Source organism: Anolis sagrei, chromosome 4, assembly GCF_037176765.1.
Source record: "Anolis sagrei isolate rAnoSag1 chromosome 4, rAnoSag1.mat, whole genome shotgun sequence".
In the NCBI taxonomy this organism is placed as follows: domain Eukaryota; kingdom Metazoa; phylum Chordata; class Lepidosauria; order Squamata; family Dactyloidae; genus Anolis; species Anolis sagrei.
The window spans coordinates 220,395,364-220,417,872 of record NC_090024.1 but is presented as its reverse complement, the minus strand read 5'-3'; the positions used below and the strand labels follow the sequence as shown (position 1 = coordinate 220,417,872).

Sequence of the window (22,509 nt, the reverse complement as noted above, 5' to 3'; positions counted from 1 at the left end):
TTTTCCCTTCAAATATGTTCTTGGCATCCAGCTGGAGCCATGTGAGCAGCCCAGATATTTGGATGTTTGTTTGCATGGATAGAAACCTAGGCAAATGAAGCCTAGATTTAACATTTAGCACAAGACCTACAGTTAAGAAAACATGTTCATTTTGACATGATTAGAGGATTTATTGGAGTGGGATGGCTTGTGCACTTAAGCCTCAGATGGTCACTTCCCTGGTATATTCATAGTGGGTGGTGGTCTATTTTTTAAAATAGCTGGTTATGCTTTTTTAAGGGTTTAAATGGCCTATATCAAGTATTCTTGGAATGAAAACAGTTTCTGATATGTTTATCGGTGCTACTTAGAAAAAGAAAAAAGAACAACCCATCATCGTCTATCCTATTGCTTGCAGAGTTCGATAGGTGAAGGCAGCATCATTTCACTATTGAATAAAAATCCTCAAAATGTATCTCTAGAGTTCTCTGTATTGGGAGTTTATGCTATTTTGAAATTGTTGAAATGAGCAGCTGATTTAGAGGTTAAAGGGGCAAGATCCCTTTAGATGTTATGATCCATTCTACAAGTAGCTCAGCCTTAAAAAAAAAGTAAATGTCACCACAAAATTAGTTGCAATGATGCATAGGCATCTGAGTTACCTTTTTACTTGGCCATCATTGTTATCAATCTTTTAGTCTAAAGCTGTAGAACTGGTGTCAGTTTCACTAATTTCAAGAGATATGCTTTAATTATGACTATGGCTGGATCTAATCCAATATGCCTGTAGATTATTTAAAAAGCTAATTTAAAAAGAATGGCCCAGAAGGGTTGTACATGAACAGCTAAAGTTGTAAGCCTGAGCCATATCCAAAATGTTGCATGTAGGTTAGAGAGACCAGAGCTTAGAAGCATTATTGTGGAAGACCAAGGTCCTACTGGGACAATAGACTAGCCTAACCCTGGTTCCACTAGTTTTCATGGTTTTTACAAGCTTTCATAAGGAGGTATCCAGTACCCCTTTACACAAGTGGAGTAGTGGACTGGTTTATTGGCTGGTTAGTATCTTGACATATCTCTGCCCACCCCATGACCAATGTGATCACTCATGGCTGTTCATTGTGCAACTCCCACTCCGGGCTTGCACATGAGTGCATATAGACAATAGTATCCTTGCACAAGACAACAGAGGCAACTTACTATTGTAAGTGCACTAAGGTCTTTAGATTACAGCTCCCAGAATCCCACTTGCTAGATGATTCTGGGAGTTCTATTCCAAAAAAGTAATTTTCCAAGCTGTTTGATCTGTGTCTAGAATTCGATATCTTCCATGAATTAAATGTATGTGATGTTTAAATGATTATAACTTGCTAAAAATATAAATAATACACTTTAATTATATTCTGTTTTATCTCTCTGGAGGGACTCAAAGTGGATTACAGTACACATATAAGGCAAACATTCAATGCCTTTTACATGAAAAACAACATACAATAAACAGATAAGGTCGAGGCCTTCCCCTTTTTCCATCTCTGGCACCTGGAGGCAATGCTCAATTCTGGGCATGGGGAAGCACTCTTGTTCCATTTTCCATGGTGAAGGAGCCTGCTGTCCTTAGACATTTTCAATCTTTTTGCTGGCATGTCTGTATGGGGTACCCTTTTGCCATCCCACTGAGGTGGCATCTATTGATCTACTCTCATTGCATGCTTTCAAACTGCTAGGTTGGCAGAAGCTAGGACTGACAGTTGGGAGCTCACCCCAACTTGCAACTTCGAACTGCTAAAGGTCAGAAGTCTTTTCTGCAGCTAGCAGCTTTAACTGCTGTGCTACTGCGGCCCCTTATTTATTTATTTTTAGTTTATTTATTTAATTTTTAATCCACCATTCTTCCAGTATAGGGACCAGGACTTGACAGACAGGCTTGAAGAAAGACTTTTGTGACGTAATGGTAGTTGTGGAACTGAACTATAATGTGTGCTTGAATTATGTGCAGAACTGCTCAGTAGAAAAAGGACTATCTTAGTCTTGATCTCTTTTCTGCAATATAGAAATTACATTTATTTGCCTCAGAGGATTTGTTGTTCTAGGATTTTTGCAATAAAATATACTGTATTCTTCTATTTTATCTACATTATAGACATTTTTGTTGCTCTCCCAGTCTCCTCCCCAAAACTTTTAAGTGTAAAGCTCCTGCAAATGTGCAGGGAAAATGTAAGGAAGTTATTTTGCTGACACTATCCATTTCACAATTTTAATTTGCCCCCGTCCCCTATTAGACAGCAGTAGGCCAAATTATCTAATCCACTTCCTTAGTCTGGTTTGCACTGCAGATAAAAGGAAGTAACAGTTAACATCTCCCTCACAACCAGATTACAAAAAAACAAATATAAATGGAGTATTGCTTCAGGTTTCTGCCCTTAGGAAATGTTGCTAAATGTATAAATATAAAACTGGAGTATTCAAACTATGGAAATTTTTCATGTGGACTATTGCAGTGCATTATGTGGCAGCCTTCATTTGAAATGAGGTGGAAATTTCAATTAGTTCAGAAATAGAGTGTCTAGACTGTTAACTAGGGCTTACCATAGTTTCCCATCTATCCATTTCCAGGCACAATTCAAAGTGCTGGATTTAACCTTCAAAGCCATAGTAAATCCAGAACTTCCTCCTGCATTTTCCCATCTGGATCATGATATCACTGTCCAAGGTCCTCCTTCAGGTGCCAAATAAGGTGAGGCAGAAGTCTGCAGACACAAGATCTTTTTAAAAGATGTGACTTTATTTGTGCTCCCTGGAGAGGCTAACTTGGCACCTACATTACAGGGTTTTTAAACCATCAAGTTAAAAAGCTTAAGAATGTAAAGATTTAATATTTTTAGATTTTTGCATGGTTTATTTTATTGGTCTCTTATTACCAATGTGCTGTATTTATTTTACTCCTTGCTTTTTATTATGCATATATGATATGTTTTCATTATTGTTATAATATTTAGTATTTAACTGTGTATAAAGTTGGAAACCGCTTGAGTTCCCTTAGGGGGAGAAAAGTGGTATATAAATGTAGTAAATAATAAATAATATTTCCCAGAGAAAATCAGTTATTGGATGGTCGAAAATTATAATAAAGGATTAGATGAATACAGGTTAATTATCTCTTATCTGAAATACTTGGGACCAGAAGTATTTTGGATTTCAGAGTTTTTGGATTCTGGAATGTTTAGGAAAGGGTGAGAATCCAGATGTCATGCTTGGTGCAAACCCACAATTTCCTTAATTTCACAGATGCTCATATCTCTTTCCAGCTTCACATCTCACTTATTTTTTTGTTTTTATTTGAGGATAGAATAAGGATATAAGGGGCCTGATGCCTGTATTCAGGGGGTGGAATACAGTATGTATTCTGCAGGAGATCTTTGGGAGCCCACCCACTTCTGGCTTGTGAATAAATGAGCAGGAGTGCCAAAACCGCTGCCTCAAAGGGAGAAATGTGCAGCTGACAGCAAAAGATTTCCGATGTTGGAATATTTCTGATATCTGGATCAAGAATGCTCAACCTTTGCATTGTATGATCTGGCCAAATTTATGAAGAATTTATTACTCCCATCTGTAATATACTCTTAAAACTAGAAGGATGTTTAGTTCTAATGATGACTTGAGCAGTTTGATACCACTTTGAGGGACATGGTTCCATCTCATAGGGTTATCAAATATTGTTATCAAATGCTGACAGTCGGATTAACAACAGAGGAGAATGGAGGGAACTTCCCCGGGGGCGGTGATTCCGTGGGTAGGGGGGCCGCCATAGAGGTGGTGATAGGTAGAGGGAGATACGGGAAAGGGAGAACAAAAGATCTATTTCGGCCCAAAATTTATAACAATAAATTGGCGAACCTAAGTAGTCTCAAACATAAACAAATTCGGCCCAAAATTCATAATAGAATATTGGCAACTCCAAAGATCACTCAATTTACATCTCAACAACTCATTCGGCCCGAAAGTAATAATGACTCATTGACAACTCCAAAATATTCTCCTGACAAGATACAACTGAGGTGCCAGGTTGGTGGCCCCTCCAGGCTAAAGGTGGTGCTGTTCAATGCCAGGTCGGTAAATGGGAAAACCTCCATTATTCAAGATCTAATCCTGGAGGAACAAGCTGACCTGGCTTGTATAACGGAGACCTGGCTGGATGAGGGGGGAGGGGTAAATCTCTCCCAACTTTGTCCGCCGGGTTACTCCGTTCAGCACCAACCGAGGCTTGGAGGGCGGGGAGGCGGAGTCGCAGTGGTCTATAAGGTTTGTATTCCCCTGATCAGGTGCCCCATCCCACAATCATCTTCTTTTGAGTGTGCCGGCTTTAGGATAGGTGACCGGGACAGGATAGGGATTCTGTTGGTGTACCGACCACCCCGCTGCACAACAGTCTCCTTACCTGAGCTAGCGGGAGTGGTCTCGGACTGGGCATTGAGCTTCCAACGACTTATAGTCCTGGGGGACTTCAATGTCCAGGCCGAGACCTCTCTTACGGGCGCAGCTCAGGACTTCATGGCCACCATGGCAACCATGGGCCTGTCCCAATTAGTATCTGGTCCCACCCATAGTGCTGGTCACACACTGGATTTGGTCTTCTCTCAAGGATGGGGTGAAAGTGACGGTGTGGAGGAGCTGACCATCGCCCCGTTGCCATGGACCGATCACCACCTGATTAGGTTTAGACTTGCTGCGCCTCCTAACCTCCGCAGGGGTGGTGGACCTATTAGAATGGTCCGCCCCAGGAGGCTTATGGAGCCAAAAGGCTTCCTGACGGCTCTTGGGGAATTTTCCACCTTCTTGGCTGGCGACTCTGTCGATGTCTTGGTCTCTCGCTGGGATAGGGAAATGACCAGGGCAATCGACACAATCGCTCCGGAACGCCCCCTCTCGAGTAACCGAGCTAAACCAGATCCTTGGTTTACCGAGGAGCTGGCAGCGATGAAGCGAAAGAAGAGGAGGCTAGAGTGCGTGTGGCGCCGGAACCCCACCAACCCTGCCCAAACACACCTGAATGCCTTCCTAAGGTCCTATGGTGTGGCAATAGCGGCGGCACAGAAAACATTTCTTGCCGCCAACATTGCATCGGCGAAGAACCGTCCAGCTGAGCTGTTCCGAGTTGTCAGGGGTCTGTTAAATCCGCCGAAAAGCGAGGCCCCTGATAACTCGGTAGCTCACTGTGAAGCATTTGCTCGATTCTTCGCGGATAAAATTGGGCAGATTCGGTCGGGCTTTGACGCCACATTAACGGCAGTCTCTGGGGATGTGGCGAGAGCATCTGCTTGTCCAGTTTTGTTGGATTCATTTCAATTGGTTCAGCTTGAGGATGTGGACAGGATCCTTGGAGAGGTACGACCCACCACATGCATCCTAGACCCCTGCCCTTCCTGGCTGATCAAGGAAGCCAGAGGGGGTTTGGCAGGGTGGGTGAAGGTGATGGTTAATACCTCCTTACAGAAAGGAGAGTTTCCAGCGAGCTTAAAACAAGCTATTATAAAACCGCTGTTGAAGAAACCATCACTGGACCCCACCCAATTCGACAACTATCGGCCAGTTTCCAATCTCCCCTACTTGGGCAAAGTCATGGAACGTGTGGTGGCGACACAACTCCAGGGGTTTCTGGTAGACACTGATTATCTAGATCCGGCACAGTCTGGCTTTAGGCCGGGACATGGTACTGAGACAGCCTTGGTCGCCTTGGTAGATGATCTGCGCAGGGAACTAGACAGGGGGAGTGTGTCCCTGTTAGTTCTGCTGGACCTCTCAGCGGCCTTCGATACCGTCGATCACGGTATCCTTCTGGGACGCCTCATGGATATGGGGCTCGGGGGCACTGCTCTGCGGTGGCTCCGATCCTTCCTTGAGGGTCGGTCTCAGAAGGTGTCGTTGGGTGACACCTGTTCGGCCCCACAACCGTTGTTGTGTGGAGTCCCACAGGGTTCAATTCTGTCCCCGATGTTATTCAACATCTACATGAAGCCGCTGGGGGAGATCATTCGGAGTTTCAGAATGAGATGTTATCTCTACGCAGATGATGTCCAAATCTGTCACTCCTTCCCACCTGTCACTAAGGAGGCTGTCCAGACTTTGAATCGGTGCTTGGCTGCTGTGTCGGACTGGATGAGAGCTAACAAATTGAAGTTGAATCCAGACAAGACAGAGGTCCTACTGGTCAGTCGTAAGGCCGAACAGGGTATAGGGTTACAGCCTGTGTTAGACGGGGTTACACTCCCCCTGAAGACGCAGGTTCGCAGCTTGGGAGTGATCCTGGATTCACCGCTGAGCCTGGAACCCCAGGTCTCAGCGGTGGCCGGGAGAGCTTTCGCACAATTAAAACTTGTGCGCCAGCTGCGCCCGTACCTTGGGAAGTCGGATCTGGCCACGGTGGTCCACGCTCTTGTCACATCCCGGCTGGATTACTGCAACGCACTCTACGTGGGGTTGCCCTTGAAGACTGCTCGGAAACTTCAACTAGTCCAACGGGAGGCAGCCAGATTGCTCACCGGAGCGGCATACAGGGAGCACACCACCCCCCTGTTATGCCAGCTCCACTGGCTGCCGATCCAATTCCGAGCACAATTCAAGGTGCTGGTTTTGACCTATAAAATCCTATACGGTTCCGGCCCAGTGTACTTGTCCGAACGGATCTCCCTCTACACACCACCTCGGAGTTTAAGATCCTCTGGGGGGGCCCTGCTCTCGACCCCGCCTTTATCGCAAGTGAGACTGGCGGGGATGAGGAGCAGGGCCTTCTCAGTGGTGGCCCCTCGCCTGTGGAACTCACTCCCCGGGGAGATTAGAACAGCGCCCTCCCTTCTCTCATTCAGGAAACAGCTGAAAACTTGGATGTGGGACCAGGCTTTCGGAAACTCTGGCAGCTAAAAAAGAAGGACCATAATGAAGGGCAAATAGTGTAGGAACCTATTTTAACCTATTGGACCTATGGAACGCGAACACTGACCATGAGATTGCTTACTGTTGTGCTATGGTGCTATATATTGATGTTTTTAATCTGTTAATTATTAATTACTGTTTTTATATCTGTATGTATTTGTATAAGGGCATCGAATTGTGCCGTCTGTGTAAGCCGCCCTGAGTCCCCCCTCGGGGGTGAGAAGGGCGGGGTATAAGTAGCAGAAATAAATAAATAAATAAATAAATAAATTCTGGGATTTGTAGCTTGATGAAGGATTTAAATACCTGTGAATTTGAGAAGCAGAACTCTATGACATGGAATTCAGATGTTTCACAAAACTACAACTCCCAGGATTTCATAAGATGGGGCCATGACAGTTAAAGTGGAACCAAACTTCTGTACTTGTTTGATTTCTGTCAGTATTTAACATTTCATTTAAAATATTGTTTGATCTGATCAACAGGATAAGCATATGCATGAGTTCAAAGCAGAAAAGCTAGTTGCAACTTTAGTTCGGGTGCAGACTGAAAAAAATGTGGTTTTGTTTTTTAGGGATCCAACTTGACAGACATCAGCAGCCAGCTCCTTCTCCAAGGCACCTTGTTAAAAATTTCAGCAGGAAATATCCAGGAGAGAACATTCTTTCTTTTTGATAACCTTCTGGTCTATTGCAAGCGAAAATCCAGGTGAGCACACCAGCCTCATGTCTTAGTTCATGGAAAAGAATAATTGTGTCTTCACTTTTGCTAATGAGAACTGCTCTTTAAAGAGATTCCCCCTTACACTTGAGTATAAGCTGAGGGTGGGAAATGTAGTCGCTACTAGTAAATTTCAAAACATAAATAGATACCAATAAAATTACATTAATAGAGGCATCAGTAGGTGAAATGTTTCTGAATATTTACATAAAACTGTAATTTAAGACTGTCCAACTCTGATTAAACCATTATTCTAACCTTCTTCAATGTAAATGTGCTTGCGTATCCTTCCAATAATAATAGAGTAAAATAATAAATGTAATAATAACAATAAATATAGTAAAATAATAAATGTAATAATAAAAATAAATAGAGTAAAAATGTAACAATAACAACAACAACAATAACAACAGAGTAAAATAATAAATAACGTTGACTCGAGTATTAACCAAGGGGGGCTTTTTAGGCCTAAAAAAGGGCTGAAAAACTTGGCTTATACTCAAGTATATATGGTAATTAAAATGTGCAGTTACTGTGCAAAAGTAGTATGATTATCCTTTGTTATTTTACTATAACAATTTAGCTAAAACTTTACTAATAACTCAGCAGATTTGAGTGTTATTTTAAGTAACACATAATTGCTAAACTGATTACAAATAGCTAGTTCCCAAACTCCGTTTTCTACACTCTTTTCTCCCTTTTGTCTTTGAAATTATTTTGTTCGGTTGGGCTCTGTCAGTACTTTGGGTTTCTATAGCCCCTCCCTTTCTGCAGGCAGTTTTCCCAGAACACTAAGTTTTAGGAAACAAAATGTTCTCCTGCCTTTTGAGAGAGCTCTCTTGTTTGTACAGACTAGGCTTCTGAGAGCAACTTTACAGTAATTTGGCTTGGACTTGAATAAGGCAGCTTAGCCACTTTCAATTCTCTAAAGAATCTGTGTTTATATTTTCCTAATAACTGTAGCAAGCACAGTCCAAATCTGATTTTCATTTAAAAAAATACCACTAGGGGAGTTTGTTTTGCATTACCTAATATTATAGGATATATTTAGACGTGGCAAAGCTGCTATTATTTTGGATAGTTCATCTGTCTGTCTGCTATTTAAATTCTAGTCCAGAATTTAGTAAGTAGCTGACCAGCTGCAGGCCTTAGCAAGTGACACACTAATTGGATGCAGGACTTTATACTGGATTTATGGGAAGCAACACTTCTTATATAGCAGGAAAAAAAATGCTTTCAAAGTTTGTATACATTGAACGATCAAAAAGCTAATGTGTTACTACTAGCTCAGCCACCCATGCAGACAATTATGGATTTTGAAGTGTTCTGGATTTTGAAATTCTGTATAAGGCATGCTCTACCAGTACTCTTTCCTCTGGCAGTAGATTTTGGATAGTTCTCTCTCTCTCTCTCTCTCTTTCTGTATATATATATATATATACATACACACACATATATACATACACATACAAACATACTGTATGAACACACATACAGAGAGAGAGAGAGAAAGAGAGAGAGAGTGCAGGTCTCAAGGTCAGATAGGAAGAACTCATATTTGAAACCTTGGAGAGCTGCTGCAAATTCAGGGACATCAGTACTAAACTAGATGTCTCACCCAGAACAATGCAACCCGCTTATACACATATTTGATATGCATGAATTCACTTATCTATACTCCAGAAAATATCGCCCCTCCCAGGTGTTTGTGGACCTCTCTGTATTCTCCAGTGCAATCCTATGATATGTTTCCGGCTTAAGTATAGTTAAAGTGTAGTGTTCACTATTATCCACAGTTTTAATAACCACGGAGGGTCTTGGAATGTATCCCTTGTGGATATGAGAGTCATATTGTAATCAGCGGCTTCCTGTATTCCTATATTCTGATGTGGTATGTTACCGTGATCAGCCTTTAGGAGCTGTTTTCTTCAGTAATCGTATAATGTCCATCAAAGAGACAATTTAATTGCTTGATGATTCAAGTCCTGACTCTATAAATGGTTGTCCATTTGAGTTGGCAAGTTAATGTGAAGTCCGCCTCTATCCGCTTTTAATTTGTTTTCATTAAAATTTTCTACCAAGACAAAATGTTCATGGATAGAGCAGGAAAATAGTTCTTCAGAAAATCATTGTTGTTGTTGTTGGGTTTTTTTTTGTAAATTTGTTAACTATCTGGTGGAAAACACCCCAAATTTGGGTGAAATGTATGTGCCAAAATAAAAATACAGATATAAATTCAATAAAATATGATATAAAAAGTAGATTTGGAGAAAGCAGAAGTTATAACAACTAAATAAAAATGAATAGAAACCCTAAAAGATTCATGACTTTGTCGCTGTTGTTGTGTGCCTTGAAATCATTTCCATCTATGATGTTGAAAGTCTACCTGCCATTATGTTGTCTTGGCAAGATTCATTCAGGGGAGGTTTAATGTAACCATCCCCTAAGGATAAGAGATTTTGACTTCTCCAATGTTGAGCAGGGACTAAAGCACTGGTGTTTTGGAGTCCTTTTCCAGTACTCAAACTACTACATCTCACTAGTGCACAGTAAATAAAGACAGCTACATATATGTTGGACTGCATGGACAAATGCAGAGGGTGGAGGTCTTCTGTCAGCACTGAAAAATCTTCCGGAGGCTAAATCCATTTATCAACTCTGATTACAGTAGATCTGTTGAATCAATGTGTTAGGGATTCCTCACCTTCGGAAGAGGAAGGGGAGCAGGGAAGTGCTCAGGAATTGGAGGCAGAAGAAGAATCAGACAATGAGGTTTTGAAAGTGCCCACATTTCTAGAGAGACAAAAAGAGACAGAGCACAGATGGCGTTCAGCTAGAATAGCTGCTAAAAAAGCTGGGCTAATTGGGAGATGCCCTAGCACCTCCTGTGTGAGGAATTCAAGGGCTATAAATCAGTAGCAGGAGCAGTCAGTTTTCATTGGTAACAATGACCCTGATACTGATGTTTTCACTCCAGATTTGCTTTGTGTCTGCTGCTAAAGACTTAGTTCATTGCAGATCATATGATGGAAGACTGCTGTTTCTTTTGGGATTTTGCAAGAGACTTTAATTTGTGTCTGGATTAAGATTTTCTTGCTTTCTTTTGCACTTTTCAATTGCGTTTGCTTATCCTTCATGTCTGCTGAAGTAAAGCATTTTTCTTTTACTTCCATAATTGTATTAAGGTTGTTTTTGAAGGGCAACTCAGGACACAATGAGAACTTGATAATCCAACATTTAAACTGATATCCTGTTCACTGACATTATAATGACCATTCCAGCTATGGTTTGGTGACTTTTCTGTGCTTACGTGCTTATCAGCTTTGAAGCCATCCTGTTACATTGTAAGTGGGCAGAGAACTGCTTGCCTTCTTTCAAAATAAAAGTGTTAGAACACCAAGCCTCCAGCAAGGGAAAATAAAACTTTGGGGTGCATCTATGCTGTAGAATGAATCCACTTTAATTGCTTTAGTTCATTGCTATGGAATCATGGGGGCTGTAGTTTGGCAAGATTTTGGGCATTCCTTGCCTAAGAATGCTACTGCCTCACCATACTACAGATCCCAGGATCGTATAGCACTGAGCCCAGGCTAGTTAATTAGAGATTATGTCCCTCATAGAGGAGCTCTAGGTGTAGCTCCCAAAGCATCTTCCCCTTTTGCTTTGGCTCAGCACTAAGATTACTGTATGGTGCAAATATAACACACACCTCAATTTTAGCAAGATAATTTAGCCCCAAAAAAGGTGAGCATTAGACTCAAGGAAATATGATACATCTATATTTGAAGCATCCCAGCCGTAGTTTACACAAGAACAGTTTCTTCATTTTGAAGTTGTGCTGTATACTGCAACACATGCTGTACTATTCAACTTTTAATTGGGCTAAAAAAGCCAAACCCAACTCCATGAACAGGGAATATGCTTCTTTTTAAATAAAGATAAAGGGCTTAAATACATCTCTGACCACATCTCTGTATGTAAGTAATTAACTTAAATTTTCTTAACAAGCAGTAGTTCTAATTTTGCTACCAGAGATGAAAAGAGGTTCTTGTGGAATTTGGTGTCTCCTCAACATAGTTTTGCCAGCACACCTTGATTTAGATGATAAGGAGCAAATAGATATTAAAATGTCTTGGGTTAACTCTTGTAAAACAAATAAACAAACTGAATAGTTAACACCTGTTTGCTCCAAATCTTTTACAAGCTTGAGATGAGCTACCTTAGCTTGCTTAATAGCAGGACAAAGTTGCTTCCTATCCCTTTTTAGCCTCTTATAGTATCACATAAAATCATAGAATCATAGAGTTGGAAGAGACCTCATGAACCATCCAGTTCAACCCTCTGCCAAGAAGCAAGAAAATTGCATTCAAAGCACCCCTGACAGATGGCCATCCAGCCTCTGTTTAAAAGCTTCCAAAGAAGGAGCCTCCACCACACTCTGGGGCAGAGTTCCACTGCTGAATGGCTCTCATAGTCAGGAAGTTCTTCCTAATGTTCAGGTGCAACCTCCTTTCTTGTAGTTTGAAGCCATTGTTCCATGTCCTAGTCTCCAGGGCAGCAGAAAACAAGCTTGTTCCCTCCTCCCTATGACTTCCACTCACATCTTGATCCATGGCCCTCATCATGTCTCCTCTCAGCCTTTTCTTCTTCAGGCTAAACATGCCCAGCTCTTTAAGCCGCTCCTCATAGGGTTTGTTCTCCAGACCCTTGATCATTTTAGTCGCCCTCTTCTGGACACATTCCAACTTGTCAATATCTCTCTTTAATTGTGGTGTCCAGAATTGGACACAATATTCCAGGTACAAATAAACTTCATTATGAAACTAACAACTTTTAATAGCTGCCTTTTATTGCCTTGATGTAATACATGAATTAGATTGAGAGGCATAACATTGAGATGAAAATTGATCTAAGTTGGCATGGTCCTGTGGAGGATGGGAACACTGCTATTCTTTAGGCACAATACATGACCAATCTCGCTGACAGTAGCTTTCTAGAATTTCAGGCAGAGATCTTTTAACACTATGTGCAGCCAACTGATCCTTTTATAACTGTAGATGCCAGGAACTGAATCCTGTTTGTTCTATATGCTAAGAAACCGACCTACTGTCCTGCTGTGGTAATCGAGTATCAGCCTTTGGACCAAGTAGGTGGCTGGAGGTGCTTGGTCTAAGCTGCCCATAGCTAAAGAAGTATCTTAGGAAGTGCAATCACTTCCTGCAACTTGAAATTAAGATCACAGTAAAATTTCTACTGACAAGTAGCTGAAGAGAAGCCTTATAAACCATGTGGGAATTGATAATTTATAATTAAGTGTTTGCATACCCACAAACAGCAAGAGATAACTTGAGTTGGCATGTGGGATTTGGCAACAGGGAACTAGACCTGTTGTCCCTCATGTCAGATGAATTTAAACATAATTGATTTGAACTCAAACAGATGTACAGTACCATTTACTCTTCTTTGTTTTGAAGTTGCATTGCTGGCATTAATAATGAGTCAGTTCCAGTTCCAGTGCTTTTTCAAAATAAAAGGCTCATTTGAAGCTGCACACAATTCATCCACCAAACAGAACGTTTGCATGGGAAATAACACTACAAAGCACACAAATACCTTTTAAAACATTTGTGTATGTTCTTATTCCAGTTTTTTATTTCAAAATCCAGGGAACATATGGCAGAGGAGGAAGGACAGTATAATAATAATAATAGTAATAGTAATAGTAATTTATTTGTAGACCACCCTATCTCCCCAGAGTGACTCAGAGTAGTTTCCAACATATATGACAAACATTCAGTGCCAGCAAGGAGGAACATACAGCCAAATTACAACAAAGCAGATCACATCAAACAGTATATAAACAACTTGACTTTAAAATTTAATAGCAAGCAAAATAGCAAAGATAAAACTTTAAAACCCATATAAACAAACTCATGATATTAATTTATTACTAGGTAAAACAACTAGAGGTTAATGTGTATTTGAGGAGAGAGACTGTTGAAGACAGTACAAATTATATTTTCCTTTACATATCAAAGAAATATCTCACTTAACATCATTTTTTTCTGATTGTAGAGTTGCTGGGAAAAAGACATCTAAACGCACCAAGTCAATCAATGGATCTCTCTACATCTTCAGGGGCCGAATAAACACAGAGGTCATGGAAGTTGAGAATGTGGAGGATGGGACAGGTAAGAAATCATGTATTTTTTCTCCAACAAAAAGTACAGGTGCGCTGTTTTTAGACCGGCTCTCTGTCCCTTGTCTCTCTATGTGATTTTTGCCACGTTAGAGTGGACACTTCTAAATCTGAAGGGATAATGAGAATCTTAGAGTTGGCAAATACCTTATATAGGTCATCTTATTCATTCACTACTGATGCAGAACTTCCTCTGCTACAGGATCCATGACAGATGCCTATCCAGCCTCTACTTCAAAACAATAGACTCCATCACAAGAAATCTATTCCATTGTTGAGCCGCTTGAGCTTACTGCCATTTAGCTGAAATCTTTATTTCTAATTTGAAACCAAGGTCTCCAACCCTTTCCTCTGGGTCAACAAATTTTCCCCATCAAATATGGCACAGCCCTTCAAATACCTGAAGAATACTGCTTTTTAGGGCTCTCTTCTCCAGGCTAAACATGCTTACCTCTGCCCACTTTATGGAATACCCTTATACCTCTTCTTTGCTGATTTCTGTAGGACATTGTTAATTACTTTTTTAAAAAGTCTCTTTTGCTGCATGAATGGGTGACATCCCACCTCTTGTTCTTCCCTATAGTATAGATAGTCCTTTGATTTGGCTTTTTTAACCAACAGCATTCAATGCTTAAAAGTGTCACTCATTGTTGTGTGAGAAGAAGGGAATGGTGTCCCATTCACTTTGGTTAAAAATTCTCATAGAAAATTATCTGTAGCAGCAAAAGGAAGAGATGGAAATGTCAAGATAAGATCACCCAGATTTCAGAGTAGAGACTAGTTTTATTTATCTACTGATGAGTGGGTGAATGTCAGGATAATGTCTGCAAGTGTTATAGTTATAATTCCCTCTATATTGTTGCAAGTGGAATACAAGATTGCTGTGGCAACTGACCATCATCTCAACAAGATCATGATCTTCCTCTAGGTTGTAGTCTGAGCTTTAAAAGAGTTTCCCAAAGTTCTGATAATTGTCCTAGAGTAGATTCACTGTCTCCTCTGACACGGGGTCTTCGAACCACATGGAACTGAGAAAACTGAATTTGTCATGCAGGCCACCTTTTGCTGACACTTGACATTGCTTTCTTAAAAAATGTCTGTGTGTGCACACACTAACATTTTTATGCAATATAGTTCCAACATGAAATAAATAATTGCACAAAAACACTCATAATCTTGTCCAGTGGAATTTCACTCTTCAGGCTTTGGCTCAGTTGCCATTGATAGTATTGGAAAGTATTCTACTAAATTTAGCTTTCTAGACATTCTAGTTGAACTTTCACATCAATAATGACCACTAGCTCTGTTAATATAAAATACAACATTCATAGAGATTCAGTTCAGGTGAGCTTTGTGGTTGAGTCAGTTTTTCAGGACTTGCAGTGACAATCTTGGCCGCCCTTCTGTGTTTTTGCAGCAGACTACCATAGCAATGGTTACCCAGTGACAAATGGCTGGAAAATACATAACACCGCCAAAAACAAATGGTTTGTCTGTATGGCCAAGACGGCAGAGGACAAGCAGAAATGGTTGGATGCAATAATTAAGGAAAGAGAACAAAGAGAAAGTAAGTTCATGGTTAATATATTTTATGTGCTGAGTGGATAGCAAGACTGGCTTTGTATGTGTTTCTGAAAGAACCATGAAAGAAAGGAACAATTAGGCAGCTAAAGTGCCTGCTGTGTATTTTTAGTAAATAATGGTAAAAACAGGGGAGGGTTCAAGCAGCTCTGAAATATCCTTATTTTTTCATTTTACTGCCTTGGACATTGGAGTGTTCAAGTATCATAGTTACATTGGAGCACATTGGAGTGCTCAAGTAACTATAGTTACATAGTTACATGATCAAGTTCTTTTCTGCACTCAGTACATTAAAAGCTTTGGATTTACTTACTGTATATACTTGAGTATAAGCCTAGTTTTTCAGGCTTATACTTTCAGGCTTTTTTAGGCTGAAAAAAATCCCTCTCGGCTTATACTCGAGTCAAGATTATTTATTAGTGAATTCTGCTGCTGCTGCTGCTATTGTTGTTGTTACATTTATCATTTTACTCTATTATTATTACTTTTATTATTTAAGTTTAGTATTGTTGTTATTACATTCAGGACCCCCCGGTGGCACAGTGGGTTAAACCCTTGTGCCGCCAGGACTGAAGACCGATAGGTCGGAGGTTCGAATCCAGGGAGAGCGTGGATGAGCTCCCTCTATCTGCTCCAACTCTCTATGCAGGGACATGAGAGAAGCCTCCCACAAGGGTGGTAAAACATCAAAACATCCGGGCATCCCCTGGGCAACGTCCTTGCAGACAGCCAATTATCTCACACCAGAAAAGACTTGCAGTTTCTCAAGTTGCTCCTGACATGACAAAAAAATTATTGCATTTATTATTTTACAGTCATTACTATTTTACAGTCATTACTATTATTATTACATTTCCATTATTTTACTCTATTATTATTATTATTATTATTATTATTATTATTTTATCATTTTACTGTCTTTATTATTATTGGAAGGATATGTAAGTACCTTTACATTGAATTAGGTTAGAATAATGGTTTAATTAGAGTAGGGCAGTCTTATCTTAAATTACAGTTTTATGTAAATATTCAAAAACATTTTAACCTACTGATGTCTCAATTAATTTAATTGTATTGGTATTTATTTATATTTTGAAATTTACCAGTAGCGGCTGCATTTCCCATCCCTCAGCTTATACTTGAATAAATCAATTTTCCCAGTTTTTGGTGGTAAAATTAGGTGCCTCGGCTTATATTCGGGTTGACTTATACTTGAGTATATGGGTTTTTGACTTGCAAGTGTCTTTTTCATTAAAAAATCCACAAGGAAAATAAAACCCAGCCTCCATACTTTTATCAGATATTGGTGGAATCTCTTGATAGACCAGTTTGTCTGTTGCTTGTATGCATAACTGTGGAAAAGATGGAATTTGAGTAAAAACAGGAAATGATAGGTTGAAAGATCCAGAGCTTATTGTAGTGTTTTGAGTGTAGCTTCAGTGTGGTCTGGTTCATGCTCTGTAGATCATGCCTATATGTTCCTCTCTCACACTGAAAGTGGTGAACCCCAGGTAATTACAAGCATAGTTTGATCTTGTTTCCCTTTCTTTCTGTTCCTCCAAAGCATGCCTTGTATTCAATGAATGATAATTTTTGAGGCCAATGTGATGTATTAATCAAGGGTGTTGCTATGCCTGATAATGTGGAATCAAAATGCTATAATTATGTAGTACAATGGGACCCCTTCGTTTAATGCAGGCACATGGATCATCTTTCACACATAAACAGAGACACACGATTCCTAAGCACTGCAGTTTCCTTTATCCTCCACCACTTAAAATGATAATGTTTATGGATCTTGTGGGCTAGATGCAACTTTCCTAGACTTGAGATAGACAGCGCTTTCATCTTTCCTATCTAAGATCATTTACCTGAAGATATCTGGAATTTAAACATGAGTCTTCTCCATGCACAGCACTTGCTATAGCAACAGGAATTGAGGAATCACTTGACACCCAAAGGTGAACAAATAGTATATTTATGATTTCATTCAAGAGTTCCTCCATATAAGTTCACCTACTTCCAAGATCAAGTCACTGTCAATGCTGACACAAGAAAAGTGGCTTCCTCCTAGAACAAGCTGAGCAAGTGATAAATTACAGTCTCCTGCTTACTTCAAAGCTTGGGGAATTTCATGATGTAGCCACAAACTGAAAATGTGTCAAATAACTGGGCTGCTTTCTATCCCAACCTGACTTTGCAAATTACCTTTGGCAGAACTTGTCAGCAAGTATATTTGACTAACATCATGGTATGGAGGAAAATGGCACTCGGCCAAGAGGTTTGCCCTGCCAAGATGTTTTCAGCAGACATCAAGCCATGAACACAATGTGGGTTGTGAAAGGCAACATGTTGTATATTCTTATATCTTCAATAAAGCATCAACATCTGTAGCTCAGTGCCATGAAATGTGGTTAAAATTATACAGTTTTAGCCTAAGTTCCTTGACGATATTGTGAAGTCATCAAAATGTGGGATGGCTACTTTTGTACTTCTACCTTAAGAATGAGGAACACGGTGTGCTTTCTCGTTTATTCAGTCTGGTTTGTATAACCTTCAAATTCATCCCAACATTCGGTATCTTGTGCTTAAATTGAGAGACGCAGTCAAGGCTCAAATCAGTGGATATCCAATAGATTAAGCATTGTTTTTGAAGGTGGAGAGGTGGACACTATGGGCATTCTCAGACATCATGGGATGTTTTCTGTACAAAGATCTTCATGAGGTTGTGACTTGTATGTAGGTCAAAGGAAAGATACGTGTGATGACGGGGGGGGGGGGGGATAGCCCAAGTATTCATCATTCATCATTCTGAGTCCCTCCTCGGATGTCGAGAATGACGGGGTGTACATGCATTAAATAAATAAATAAATAAATAAACAAACTTCCAGACTCTAACCACCATATTCACAAGCCATTATGATTTGGGGATTATGCAGTTTGTGGATCTGTTAAAGAGAGAGCAAATCAAAGAGCAGCAAGCATCAAATAGCCAAATAAAAGGAAGGCAGTTGGTCTCCAATTAATCCAATGAAGTATTAAGGGACATACTGTTTTGGAATTTCAGGTCTGAAGTTAGGCATGGAGAGGGATGCATATGTCATGATCGCTGAGAAAGGGGAGAAGCTGTATCACATGATGATGAACAAGAAAGTGAACCTTATCAAAGACAGGAGGAGAAAACTGAGCACTGTTCCCAAGTGCTTTCTTGGCAAGTAAGTGGCATTTGGGTTGAAAAGGCCCTTTCATTCCAATTAACGGAAAAGACCACGGGTTTTCTGTGGATGGTATTGTGACGCCAAATCAAATGTGCTTTGATGGGATTTAATTGGAAAGGTCTTTAACCTCCATTAAAATTAGTTTGTAAAAATTAATCATTCATTCTTACTTAATATCATTGGACAACATAGGAACATCAAATTTCAGAGTGTTGTGTGTGCTTGTGTGCGGAGTGGGGTGGGGGACATATTTTGCAAATATCATTCCAGATCTGGGAGGAGGAATGAGAAGAAATTACACACAATAAATACTAGAATCATAAGCAGAAAATGTTTTTGACAGCCCATCTTTCTGCCTTGCTACCTCCCCTCCCTTTTTTCTCCTGAGAAGGTGCTATCTTAAGAAATGCCTTTATAATTGTCTTGGCTTTAGTATCAAAATCAGGCATCTAAAACAAATAAAATTACTCCTGCCTTCCGTGGGACAAAGGATTTTACTATGAGAGAAGGAGGGATGTTATTGTTTCCAGGCCAGAAATTAGGAAGTAATGTTTAGCAATGGAGAGATTACCATTGGAAGAGGAAGATAGGATAGTGCAACCTTGGAAGGGGAAGATAGGGAATATATTTAACCTGACCTCACAAATCTGAGGGCCACATCAAGTAATCCAAAAGGGCTTTTCAGGCTCATTGGAGCCATCATCTAAGTATGTTTGGCTACTGGCCTGGGGTGGACTTCCCAACCAGTTCCCCTGTATTTGTTCCTCTTTTACTTTCCAACTTGCTCATTCACCCACCTTGCACTTTGGCCCAGACAATGTGATTGTGAAGAAGAAGTAAAGAACAGCAGATGCCATTGTGCACATGTTCATTGGCTTTCTGCAAGCAGGTGATAGCACTGACTTGAAAGAGGAGGACAATCAGGAATAGTATCTGTTGACAATTGCTATAAGGGGATAATCTCATTGAGAAGTTATCTCATTGATAGTTTCAAGCCTGATCTTCTTGTTTGTAAGAAGGTTGGACTGAATGGCTCTTATAGTCTCTTCCAGTTATGTTTATATGGACCTTATCAACTAAAATGATCAGTCAGGAAGTTTATTTTTGGATGCAGCTTATTTATATATGCCGCTATCTCTTTCCTTCCTTCAGTATTGCAACAACATACCTTGCCATACATGTGAAACAGAAGTGATATTGTGTCTCCATGTGTGTGCACGTAACAGGACTTTCTCTATAGCAGGATTGTAATTGTGGGACTCTCTGCCAATGAAAATTAAATTGGTTCAATTGCCTTTGTGCTATTGGTGGCTTGTTAAAATAACATTGTTCCACGTGACCATTCATATTTGAAACTTCTGTTTGATCACTTGTTTTCAATGATATTTAAGGATTGCTTTAAATTATTTGTAAAGATTTGAAGAGGATTTTTAATATGTACTGCTTTATATGCTACTGTTTGCAACATCTTGGGTGCCCTTGTGGGCTGGAAGAAAGGAGACTTCAAGTAAATCATAAATAGGGTGCTAGCTTGGAGAGAGATTGAATGATACTTTCCACTTTTAGTTATAGTATGAAGAGTCAGGATGTTTATTGGTGCATTGTCACAACCGTGAGGTTACTACTATCTCTTTTTGCCAATATATGTAAAGTATCAGTGGGATAAAATACTTGTCAGTTATACCTTTTCATTGTATTTCTTTGGGTGTGTTCAAACTCTCATGTATATGTTGCTTTCTATTACCAGTCCTGCCTGACAACAGCTGTAAAGAGATCTATTTGCAATTGCACTGATTTTTTTTTTTGTAACCAAAGCCCCTTAGTCATGAACTGAAGTATACTCCTTTTTGTATTCTAGTTCCAGATGCTGAAATAGAGCTTGCAATATGCCTTAATCTTTCCCCATAGCTATCTTGCTATTTCAGTCATAGCTTCTTAATCCTTCCAAGCAAAAAGAAAAGAAGAAAAATAGTTGCGGGTTTCTAACTATAGCAGTCCTGCTGCTATTCTGGTCTTGACCACCCAGCAGGGCAAAGGCAGTACGTTTCAATCATCCCGGTCAATATGTTGTTGCGAACCTGTCATTTCATTTCTGACCTGCCCTTAAACAATTCTCAAAACTTGACCTGCACATTTTCTTGCTAGTCCAACCGAAAACACCAAAGAAGCTTTTTGACATACACATCAAATCATGCTTTTATAGTTTGTTTGACAGTTCTCTGTGTTTAGAAAGCTGTCGGCAAAGAACTTGATCTTAGCCCCAAACATAGTTGTTCATTTTGTCTAGGCTTCACTTGTTTCTTTCCTGATCTTACTAACCTTTCAGCTTGAATCAGTTCAAAAGTTTTTTTTTTCCTGACAGTTTTTGTTCTTCGGTAACTTCTAGAGGGAATCCAGCAAAAACATTATATTCCTTCAAATTCTTGCAAGTTTGTACTAGTTCTGTTGTAGTGCTAGGTAAATCTCTAATGTGATTGTGGAAGGAGATGGCAGTTGTACTCCTCCAGCTGTTTCTGGACCCCTGGTCCTGTCAGTCCCAATCTGAATGGTCAGTAGGAAGTCATGGTGGGAATTACAGTTCAACAACAGTAGTGAAGCAAAGATTTCCCAACTGTTTCATAAGTGAAGGACTTTGAGTATAGCAACACTATGGGCTGTGTTTTTGTTTTGTTTTGCTTACACAGTATCCACTCCTGGTAGAAATTATTTCCAATGTATTGCCAGTGCCTAATTTTGAGGGAGACTCCAATGATTAATTACAAAGTTATTTCCAAGAGCACGCTTTGCAGAGTCTTCCCAATAGTAGTTCTATGACTAGACCATATTATCTTTTAATCTGTGTGTGCTCATGGACAATTCAGGACATTGACTGCAAATTTAATGTGAATATTGCTAGTGAAATTGGGTCATTTAAAACATGCTGTAGTGTGTAATCCTGTTGTCCATTATATTAGCCAACTACCCAAGCTTTGCTCTTTTCCTTGATACTGTATTTTCCCCTTCCATTTTCTGCTCTCCTTGATCTGCTTTCAAAATCTCAAAATTTCAAAATATACATACAGTATATTCATCAAGCCTTTCTCTCCTAAATATTTTCTGTCAATTCTCCAAGCCTACTGATACTCCTTTTGTGTGTTAGGATGATGTTGTTTAGGTCAATGCTACTCAAAGTGTTAATCCTGGACCAGTTTGACCCATGAACCATTGGCTACCAATCCACAGACAGTGTCCAGAAAAATATGAAACATCTGTAGTGAATCAGTACAGAGGTGGTACTGGTGCCTGGCATATAGTGGGTGGGGGGAATGGCTGGTCTCTCATACCAGAAAGCCTGAGGAGCACTGGTTTAGGCTACACAAGGAACCAAACTTAGAGGATGAGTTTGTTATTACTCAATATTATATTTCAGAGGTCTGGGCCCATTCCTTTACTCTGTCTCTGATACCCTTTAATAATAATGAAGGCACCTCTTAAATATACTATGATGAAAGCAGTTGTTGCTTTTAGAGCCATGTTCCATTTGGTTCTTTTTTTCTCCTCCCCAGAGCCAAAATAGCTAAACTGAATCATTCATACTCTGGCACACCATTAGACAGTGTAACTTATCAGAAAAAAATGCTTGGTAAAGTGGGAGGTAGTAGGAAAAAAGAGGACTAACAAGACCAGCCTGGAATACTATGTCCAATTTAAGGGAGATGTTGACAAGCTGGAATGTGTCCAGAAAAAGGCGACTACAATGATCAAGGGTCTGGAGAACAAGCCGTATGAGGAGAGGTTTAAAGAGCTGGGAATGTTTAACCTGCAGAAGAGAAGTCTGAGAGGAGACATGATGGACATATATCAATGTGTGAGGGGAAGTCATAGGGACGAGGAAACAGACTTGTT

The 22,509-nt window shown here is 40.0% G+C and overlaps 1 protein-coding gene across 2 annotated transcripts in view; it reads left to right on the top strand.

Annotated features, from left to right (window-relative positions):
- The window catches only part of PREX1 (phosphatidylinositol-3,4,5-trisphosphate dependent Rac exchange factor 1), a 227,997-nt gene that overhangs the window by 130,811 nt on the left and 74,677 nt on the right, over window positions 1–22,509 (top strand). For both annotated transcript variants that reach the window (XM_060772150.2, XM_067468184.1), the window contains exons 7-10: window positions 7,481–7,614; window positions 13,702–13,817; window positions 15,243–15,392; window positions 18,474–18,621. In XM_060772150.2, the coding sequence (XP_060628133.2) occupies window positions 7,481–7,614; window positions 13,702–13,817; window positions 15,243–15,392; window positions 18,474–18,621 (548 nt within the window). The remainder of the gene's footprint in view (window positions 1–7,480; window positions 7,615–13,701; window positions 13,818–15,242; window positions 15,393–18,473; window positions 18,622–22,509) is intronic.